Source organism: Astatotilapia calliptera, chromosome 22 (genome assembly GCF_964374335.1).
Source record: "Astatotilapia calliptera chromosome 22, fAstCal68.1, whole genome shotgun sequence".
In the NCBI taxonomy this organism is placed as follows: domain Eukaryota; kingdom Metazoa; phylum Chordata; class Actinopteri; order Cichliformes; family Cichlidae; genus Astatotilapia; species Astatotilapia calliptera.
This window is the reverse complement of record NC_137442.1, coordinates 30,839,794-30,850,439: the sequence shown is the minus strand read 5'-3', so window position 1 is coordinate 30,850,439 and position 10,646 is coordinate 30,839,794. Positions and strand designations below refer to the sequence as shown.

General features: G+C 49.5%; 1 protein-coding gene across 1 annotated transcript; it reads right to left on the bottom strand.

Annotated features, from left to right (window-relative positions):
• Positions 1-921: 921 nt before the first annotated feature.
• On the bottom strand, positions 922-5,850 carry LOC145423426 (uncharacterized). Its single transcript, XM_080295855.1, has 2 exons — positions 4,205-5,850; positions 922-3,984 (listed from the first exon to the last, which is right to left on the bottom strand). Exon 2 carries the CDS (start codon positions 3,154-3,156, stop codon positions 922-924), a length of 2,235 nt encoding a protein of 744 aa, XP_080151981.1. The 5' UTR covers positions 3,157-3,984; positions 4,205-5,850.
• Between the last annotated feature and the right edge of the window lie 4,796 nt (positions 5,851-10,646).

Below are 10,646 nucleotides of genomic sequence, written 5' to 3'. Positions count from 1 at the left end.
CAAAACACAGAGCAGTTCAGGGGGCCGACCGTGCGGAAGGCAACGGCGGAGACGCGGAAACAGTTCAGGAGGCCGACCGCGCGCAAGGCAACGGCGGCGGCGAAGGAGACGACGGAGCAGTTCAGGAGGCCGACCGCGCGGAAGGCAGCGGCGGCGGCGACGACGGAGCAGTTCAGGAGGCCGACCGCGCGGAAGGCAGCGGCGGCGGCGACGACGGAGCAGTTCAGGAGGCCGACCGCGCGGAAGGCAGCGGCGGCGGCGACGACGGAGCAGTTCAGGAGGCCGACCGCGCGGAAGGCAGCGGCGGCGGCGACGACGGAGCAGTTCAGGAGGCCGACCGCGCGGAAGGCAGCGGCGGCCCTCCAGTCCCAGGCGTGCCGGCCATGGCCCGGTGGGCGCAGGGCCAGACGAGGCGGCAGAAGCGGAGGCTGGACCAGACGAGGCGGCAGAAGCGGAGGCTGGACCAGACGAGGCGGCAGAAGCGGAGGCTGGACCAGACGAGGCGGCAGAAGCGGAGGCTGGACCAGACGAGGCGGCAGATGAGGATGCTGGACCAGACGAGGCGGCTGATGAGGATGCTGGAGCAGACGAGGCGGCTGATGAGGATGCTGGACCAGACGAGGCGGCTGATGAGGATGCTGGAGCAGACGAGGCGGCTGATGAGGATGCTGGAGCAGACGAGGCAGCTGATGAGGATGCTGGAGCAGACGAAGCGGCTGATGAGGATGCTGGAGCAGACGAAGCAGCTGATGAGGAGGCTGCGGCAGACGAAGGCTCTGATGAGGAGGCTGCGGCAGACGAAGGCTCTGATGAGGAGGCTGCGGCAGACGAAGGCTCTGATGAGGAGGCTGCGGCAGACGAAGGCTCTGATGAGGAGGCTGCGGCAGACGAGGGCTCTGAAGAGGCTGCAGCAGACGAAGACTAGGAGGCTGCGGCAGACGAGGGCTCTGAAGAGGCTGCAGCAGACGAAGACTCGGAGGCCGGGCCAGGCGAGGTTGCAGAGGCTGAGGCCGGGCCAGGCGAGGTTGCAGAGGCTGAGGCCGGGCCAGGCGAGGTTGCAGAGGCTGAGGCCGGGCCAGGCGAGGTTGCAGAGGCTGAGGCCGGGCCAGGCGAGGTTGCAGAGGCTGAGGCCGGGCCAGGCGAGGTTGCAGAGGCTGAGGCGGATGTAGCCGGGCCAGGTGATGACGAGGCGGTCGCAGATGGCGGCTGGACAGGCTCCTCGGGCCCTCTAGCTGATGCGGCGTGAGGCTGGACGGGCTCCTCGGGCCCTCCAGCTGATGCGGCGTGAGGCTGAACGGGCCCCTCGGGCCCTCCAGCGGAGACAGGAGGCTGAACGGGCCCCTCGGACCCTCCAGCGGAGACAGGAGGCTGAACGGGCCCCTCGGACCCTCCAGCGGAGACAGGAGGCTGAACGGGCCCCTCGGACCCTCCAGCGGAGACAGGAGGCTGAACGGGCCCCCCGGACCCTCCAGCGGAGACAGGAGGCTGAACGGGCCCCTCGGACCCTCCAGCGGAGACAGGAGGCTGAACGGGCCCCCCGGACCCCCCAGCGGAGACAGGAGGCTGAACGGGCCCCTCGGACCCTCCAGCGGAGACAGGAGGCTGAACGGGCCCCTCGGACCCTCCAGCGGAGACAGGAGGCTGAACGGGCCTCTCGGACCCTCCAGCGGAGACGAGGAGGTGCTGGCCGGGCTCACTGGAACCCCCAGCGGACGAGGTAGATGGCGGCGTGGGAGCCACGGAGTCCTGGATGAGCTCATCCGAGCTTCCAGCAGGAGCCGATGTAGAGCCAGAGAGGATTGGGACCCCGGGCTCAATGTTAAGCTGGCTAGAAAACCGCACTGCTACGGGGAACTGGGCCAAAGGTTCAGGTGCGAGCTGAGCTGCTGGACACACGGGGACCTGAGCTGCTGGACACACGGGGACCTGAGCTGCTGGACACACGGGGACCTGAGCTGCTGGACACACGGGGACCTGAGCTGCTGGACACACGGGGACCTGAGCTGCTAACGGTGGAGAAGTAAATGACTGCACAGGGGACTGAACTGATGTCTGTAGTAACGGTGGTGGTGAGAGTGGAGTCGGTGGTGGAGTTAATGACTTCACAGGGGAATGAACTAGAGGTAGTGACGGTTGTGGTGCTGGTGGTTGAGTGGGTGACTGTGCTAAAGGAGGCTGCACTGGGGACACTGGAGACTGTACTGGGGAAAGCAGGGCTGCAGGAGGCTGCACTGGGGACACTGGAGGCTGCACTGGGGACACTGGAGGCTGCACTGGGGACACTGGAGGCTGCACTGGGGACACTGGAGGCTGCACTGGGGGAAGCAGAGCTGCAGGTGACTGCGCTAGAGACTGCAGCGATGGTTGTAGTGGAGGTGTGACGGGTGGAGGAGTGGCTGAAGTGGCTGCGGGTCGGGCGGCTAGTGGCTCAGCTACAGAGCATATTAACGGCAGGGCTATGGGTTGAATGACTGACTGAGTAGCAGCCTGAGTGGCTGGGTGTAGTGACGGTTGTGGTGGAAGAGAAACAGGTGGTAGTGTGGATGATGGAGCTAAGGGCGACTGAGTGGCAGACCGAACTGATGACTGAAGCGATGGTAGAGGTGAAAATGGAGCTTGTGGTGGAGTTAATGGCTGAGCTAGCGGGGACACAGGAGACTGAGCTGCGGGTGGCGGCGAGGGAGCTAACTGAGCTGCGGGTGGCGGCGAGGGAGCTAACTGAGCTGCGGGTGGCGGCGAGGGAGCTAACTGAGCTGCGGGTGGCGGCGAGGGAGCTAACGGAGCTTCTGGCAGCACAGAAGGTGAATTAGAAGGCCGAATGTCCGGCTGTGGGGTGGCGCGTCGGCGGCGTGAATGCCGTTTCTTTTTTGATGATGGCTCTGACGGGCCGAGCGGCTCCACATCCGGCCCTTCAGGCAGGTGGGTAGTAGCAGCTGGGGGATGAAGGTGGAGCTCGTTGCGGATTAAATCCTGTTCGAGTGGGTGGAGCGCACTGAGTAGCCAGGGAAGACCAGAGAACAAGCGCTGTAGCTTGGTTTCCACAGCACGGCGAAATTCCTTCCCCTCATGTTCGAGCCACAGATGCAGGAGTCTTTCCACGGAGTAGATTATGTCCAGACGCAGTTCTTCTGGTGGGTTGAGTGCTGCTGGGTCCATATCTGGTGACGTCGTACTGTCATGAATCGCCGTGCGGCAGGCAGGAGTAGGACCCAAAATGCAGGACTCACAGGCACGAGGGGATGAACTCAAAACTCAGCTTTATTTTCCGGCAGAACCAAATATACAAACTTAAACTAAACTGGGAAACCAAACTAAGAACTCACAGAGAGACACAGGGAGATCCACACACGGCATGAGGGACGACGTCACCCTGAACAGAGGGAGACGCAGACAGAAATACACAGAGGGTTAACGAGGGAAGTGGGAGCACACGGGGAACACAGCTGACACAGATAATCATAACGAGACAGGGCAGGAGTGAACACAACATGACGCATACTGACGAGAGACTGTCAAAGTAAAACAGGAAGTACAGAGGTTCAGACAAGAGGAGAGAGCACGGGGAGAACACAGACATAACAGGCTGGGGAAAAACATGGAATAAAACACGAAAGGGGACAAGGGCTCATGAATACATAGAGGGGCACACGGGGGGTGAGAGTCACAAAGGGAAAGCACACAGGGAACCACATAATAGGGCAACTCAGGAAACAGAACCTAGACAGGGAACTGAATACAAAAATACAAGAAAACTAAGAACACTGGGCCAACATGGCCCAGGACCATGACATATTCAGAGCTGAGGCTTACCAGTGGAGGGGCAGGGATGCCACACACAAACTAAAGAAAGAAAACACACCCAAAACACAAGTGCAACACACTATCACACACACTCACACTAATAAACTAAACAAGGCAGGTGTGTACACTCAAGGGATCCCACCACCAAGGCACCCTAGTCTCCTCCACGTCGGCACTCCGCATCTGAATAAAAGAAACAAAGAAAATTTTAATATATTACAACAAACTAATGTGTAGCACCGGGGGATAACCCAACTGCAGGACCACACTGGTGATCTACAGCTAGAAAAAGGGCCTCCCACCAGTGGTGTAACAGAGAATCCAAACTACAAATCAAAAAGCAATAAAACCACATACAATCTGAATAAAACTCTAAAATCTGGAGCAAACGGAATCGCCGTACTGCTCCAACTTGCCGTCCACACGACGATAAGTTAACAGTCAATCAATATGCACGCCAGCTGACTCCGATAACCAGCATGCATATGGCCGTTGTCCACGCCGACGTCCACTGTAAAAGCTGACAGCAGCAGGGAAAGAATTCTCACAACGGGAACAGACGGTAAAAGCACAGCAAGGCAAAACAGCAGCACTTCAGTTCACGTAGCTTGGCGCAAAACTAAGGCCCACACTTCCAAATAAGCCGGGTCATAGAATGTAAGCAGAATAGCTCAGAGGAGGCTTCTATAGCTACGACCAGCCGCGATGGAGACTTTAGAGGAGTAACCCACAAACGATCTCTACCACACCGAGGAAGTCAGGTGACCAAAAAGGAGATCACAGGCAAGCGATGCAGAGACACTCAAATGGCCACTATTTATACCAGCGCCCCCTAATGGGCCAGGCTGAAAGTGGGTTGGACCGAGGAATAACATTCATCCTGCCACACACAGTACGATATGTAGTGAAATGCTTGGACAACTGCTCGTGACCTAAAGAAAACAAAAAAGGAAAAGGCTATGAATAAGATAGGAAATAAATATGAAAAATTAAAAAGGGTAAATTTAACTAGGAAGGAATAAAATATAAATTAAGGTTAAAAATGAAATAACTGTACAACACAAATTAGAATGAAGGGTAAATTTAACTGGGAGAATAAGATAAAATATATAAATTAAAGTTGAAAATAAAATAACTGTACAACAAAATACACAATATAGAACTATATAAGAATGTATGAAGAAATATAAATAAATATATACACAATAACAGCAGCATATACACAATAACAGCAGCGTGATTTAAGTAATGAAGTGAAAACAATGTCCAGAAAGTCCAGTGTGTGTGTAAGAACCATATGTGTGGGTCAGTACTGTGTGGTGGTGTGATTGAGAGACCGTATCGCCTGCGGGAAGAAGCTCCTCCTCAGTCTCTCTGTGTTGGTCTTCAGGGAGCGGAATCGCTTTCCTGACCTCAACAGAGAGAACAGTCTGTTGTTGGGATGGCTGAGGTCCTTCACGATCTTCCTGGCCTTGGTCCAGCACCGCCTGCTGTAGATTGAGTGCAGGTCAGGGAGCTCGGAGCGGATGGTGCGCTCAGCTGACCGCACAACCCTCTGTAGAGCTCGTCTGTCCTGCATGGTGCTGTTCCCGAACCAGGTTAAGATGTTTCCCGTCAGGATGCTCTCTATGGTGCAGGAGTAAAAGTTCCTGAGCACCTTGGAGGGCAGTTGGAAGTCTCTCAAGCGTCTGAGGTGGTAGAGACGCTGACGGGCCTTTTTCACCACGGTGTTGATATGACAGGACCATGACAGGTCCTGCGTGTTGTGAACTCCGAGGTATTTGAAGCTGTCCACTCTCTCCACTGGGCACTCGTTGAAGACGGGGGTCTGGTAGTTCCTCTCCTGCTTAGTGCTGAAGTCCACTATCAGCTCCTTTGTCTTACTGACGTTTAGAAGGAGGTTGTTCCTCTGGCACCAGTTCTCCAGATTCCTAATCTCCTTCAGGTAGGCCGTCTCGTTGTTATCAGAGATCAGGCCCACCACGACGGTGTCGTCAGCAAACTTGATGATGGTGGTGGAGCTGGTAGTGGCCACACAGTCATATGTGTACAAAGGGTACAGCAGGGGGCTCAGGACACACCCCTGGGGGGCTCCAGTGCTGAGAGTGGTGGAGGCTGAGACATGTCCGCCCATCCTTACTGCCTGTGGTCTGCCAGTTAGGAAGTTGGAGATCCACTGACACATAGATGAGCTGAGTCCCAGATGCTCCAGCTTGGTGGTGAGTGTGGAGGGAATTATGGTGTTAAATGCAGAGCTGTAGTCTATGAAGAGCATTTTAACATAATTCCCCCTTCTAGTGTCCAAGTGAGTAAGTGATGTGTGGAGGAGATGAGAGATGGCATCGTCTGTGGAACGATTTGGACGGTAAGCGAACTGTAGTGGGTCCAATGTGTCTGGTAGTGAAGAAATGATGAAGTCTCTGACCACGCATTCAAAGCACTTCATCACTACTGAGGTGAGGGCTACAGGGCGATAGTCATTGAGAGAAGCAGGGTGGGGTTTCTTCGGGACAGGAACAATGATGGACTCCTTGAAGCATGTGGGGATCACCGACTGAGATAAAGAGATGTTGAATATCTCAGTGAACACAGGAGCTAGCTGGTATGCGCAGTCTCTTAGGATACGACCTGGGATGCCGTCTGGTCCTGCTGCTTTCCTGGTGTTCACTCTCTTGAAGGCTCTCCTTACTTCATGCTCGGAGATGACGAGCACGTTTCCCGTGCTGGCAGTATCTTCTTGTCTGCAGCCGTTAGCGCCGCTAACACTAGCATCGTTGGAGTCCTTAGCTGCAGCCTCGAAGCGAGCATAGAAAGTGTTCAGCTCGTCTGCCAGAGTCACGGCCACGTTCGTCATACCGGTTGTTGGTGCTTTATAGTCCGTTATTGTCCTTAGTCCCCGCCACAGGCTCCTAGAGTCACTCTGTTGGAGTTGTGACTGTAGTTTCCTCCCGTAGCGCTGCTTCGCCTCTTTCACCGCCCTCCGCACGTTATATGACGCGGCTTTGTAGGGGTCCATGTCCCCCGTCGTGAGTCCCGTGTTGTAGGCAGCGGTGCGGGATCTCAGAGCGTCGCGGATGGTTTTATCCACCCACGGCTTCTGGTTGGGAAACGTTGTGATAGTCTTTGTCTCCACGGTATCATCTGCTAGTTCTGCTGTATGGTTTATAATCATATTAAGGTCAAGAAAACTTTTCTAAATTTACATGATGTCTCATCTATGAAAGCTTCTTGTTGAGTCTTTGAAAAGTAGCACAACCAGTTTCATTTACCATTTCTTGCCAGTCTGCAAAATCCAGGAATGGGGGTCCTAACGTCTACAGTGGAGAGGGATTTAGACAACCCAGTATCACAGCAAAACGTGTAATAGACACACCAGTTCACCGTGTCATGCTTTGCCAAAACATGAAATGCACGTACATGCAGAAGTGGCATAACCAGCAGGGGGCGATAATAGTTTTAAAGCCAAAACTACGAAGTTCATTCCAGGGTCCTTAATATATCAGAAACAATTAAGCTCGTCGGCTAATATGTATTTACATGTGAATGTGTTAGTAATGACTGTTTAAATGCTTATTTTCATGTTGGCTTGAAATAAAATCTCCCCTTCTGTTGCTACTGCAGATTACTACAACTTACTGAAACTTCTGCATGCGTGTCCTTTTCATGCTTTGGAGAGGCAAAGCGTGAAATGTACACGCTGTCCTAGCCTATTCACAGCACTGTTGTCTTTATATTGTGCAATGGTGAATACCTACAACAATTTAACCCGCATCTATGATAGTCTACATTATCCTAGCTTTTCAGTGTTTTTAAATGAAAGAATGGTAAAATTGAACTCTTACTCAAAATACATTTACAAGCTTGCACGTACAAAACATAACAATATTTTGTTAAATAATAAATATGCAAACTCAAATGCATGCAAACTGTTCAGTGCAGTCAAACCACTCAGGAAAATGCATTGCACAGTTTTCCAAGGGATAAGCTGTCAGGCCAGCCTCTTTCAAGGCTTTTTCTTACATTTCTGTTAACATCCATCTGTACTGTATCCATCCATACTGTAACAGGCAAGGATTAACCTTTATATACTGTGTGAATTTAAAAATATTACTGAATACTTAACAGTGGCTATTTAGTGCAGACACAGTGTGAAAAAAATATTTGCCTCAAGATATTAAACCTGTCTCTGGAATCATGCTACTGTAGCTTGGGTTGGTTCAAAGAAGCTAGCATGCCTCTATAATGTTCCCTGTGCTCACAGGGATACCCCAAAATGAGTGCTCTTTTAGAGCTTTTCTTTGGACACTGTCTGCTTTTTCACTTATTTTCAGTCCAGTTGTGGTTCTTGACCATTTTCAAAGGTCAAGAACCACATCCTGCTGTCTGGTGAACAGCATCTTTCCCACCTAGCTACGCTTGTGTGATTCAGTGTTAAGTGTCTTAACACACAACAATGAAACATTGAAAATGGTCAAGAACCACGACTGGACTGAAAATGAGTGAAAAAGCAGACAGTGTCCAAAGAAAAGCTCTAAAAGAGCAGTTTGAGGAAGTCTGGCTCCTTGGAAGCAAGATATAAAGAAACAAGCGGTGGCTTTAGCATTTTGCACAGCACTGTATGTGCTAAGTTAGCACTGATTTATAGAAGGTTTGCTGCCTCAAAAAACCTACTACAGAGACATGAAAACACAGAGTGTCTTTCCCTCATACATCACACATTTAACAAGTAAAGCAGTTTTCCAAAGAAGAAAACTAATGACACAGAACAGCACCTCCTGCCAACTCTTGTACTAATATCTCATTAGCCGTTAAGCTATTTTTTATGTTCTTTGTGTCTTCTCATTCTGCCGTGAATTCTGTTAGTTTATTCACCTTTATGTATTTATAAGATTTTGAATTATGATGTAATATTTACTTTCGGCAACCCAGGGAAGAATAGTTGCTATATTTCTAGCAGCTAATGGGGGTCCAAATAAATAAATGTGAGTGATTCCGCCCAAGGCACATGTTCTTATCAAGAGGATGCACCAGGCTGGAGTAGCAGTTTCTGTCATTTTAATGAGTGTTTGTGGAGAGCAAGCCCAACTTACAATTGTACAAATAATGACATGTACAGAGAATGCTAATGTATTCCCGTGGATTTTCTTAACATGACTGGAAAGGCTCGCTTGTGTGGGGGGTAAAAAATTCGACACCTCTGAGAAACGGGTTTTAACACAATGCAAGCGTGAGTAAATGAGAGAAAGCAATGCTGTGCTCCCAGAAGTTTCTACCAAGTACAATCTCACATCAATTTATTCTTGTTGTAGATAGGTATATACTAAAAGGAAGAAATTACTTGAGGATGAGGTAAATAGTGGATATTGGCTCTTGTACCATCTCCAGGGGGAAGGAAAAACAACACGAACAGGAAGATGTAGAAAAAAGACACAGATATGAGTGAAAGCGACCCAGAAAATCCACAAGCAAGTCACAGAGCTGTCTTGCATAACCGTACATACAAATGGAGGCTCATGTCTTTCTGCTTGGCTCTTTTTACCTTATTGCAACTCCAAGGTGTTTTTCACTCTGTAGGACGCAGCCGAGTGTCTCAAACTGACTGAAGCAGGCCGTGAATTTGACTCCAGCCCAGCACACTGTGTTGACAAAACCCACAGCAATGATTTATAACTCTGATAACACTACTATGGTCATGTGGGAAGAGAATTATCCGTGTTTGTTTTTAGCCTCATGGCTGAGAAAATGTATTTCATAATGTAAGTAGCTGGCTGCTGCTTTAAGTACCATGTGGTAAGTAGCAGGCTATATAAATAATATACTAACATATTTTTAAGTCTCCAGTGACAAAATATTCCAGCAGGCAGTGTTTCCACGTCCTGCATATTTATATGCATCTAACAACAATATTCTGGGAGGTATTGAATGATTAGTGATTTATGGGTTGCTGACAAGTTCAAAACAATAATCTGGTGGGGAAGTTTTACGTGGGACTATCGCTGGGACAGAATCAACAGAAATAAGATCCAAAAGCAGGACACAGAAAATTATGTAAATTGAAAAATTTGAATCTTGAACCTTTTAAAGCCTGAACCATGAAATAACTGCCAGAAAATTCATTTTTTTGAAAATGGAATGGTAATTGAACCTTTTGACAAATTTAAAATAAATTAAAAAGATATTAATTTGCATAGATGAGTTTTAATTTGTGTCATATTTGCTACACTTTGCTGCAACATTTCTTTTCAGTTCATTGCTTAAAAATGTATTCTGCAATTTATTTAGGTTTTTCAGGGGGAAAAATCACGCTGATGATGTAGATGTCCTAAAAACTTACTAAAGCTACATGTATCAAATAGGATATACCATTAAGGTATTACACCAGCCTGATGTTATATACCTGTAGGTAGCTAACAGGGAAAGAACAAAAAGCAAAAAGGCAAATTCCAGAAAATTGTTAAATTAAGAAGCATGATAAAAACTAACTGCTAACAAAAGCCAAGGCTCATTGACATGATAGTTTCTTTGTCTATCTTTTATATGGTTACGGAGTAAGTATGTATAGTCTGTGACATATATAGTGATAACTGATAACTGAACACAGAGAGAAAAGTGTTAAAGACAGGGAGTGAAAACACTTCAGAAGGAAAAACAAAACAAACCAAAGCAAAAACAGGAAATTACTTGACACCATGAATTGACAACCATATTTGTCCAAATGGAGTGACTGAACCAGGCTGTAAGAGGTAATACCAAGAATGTTTTATAGAAACAAATCAAGAATTACAGAACCACTGCCTCGTGTGCAATATTATGGAAAAGCCTAAGGGTGTATTTGGTGATTGTAG

Coding starts and splice junctions, on each gene's coding strand:
- LOC145423426 (XM_080295855.1), bottom strand. CDS start 3,156: ATGGACCCAGCAGCACTCAACCCACCAGAAGAACTGCGTCTGGACATA.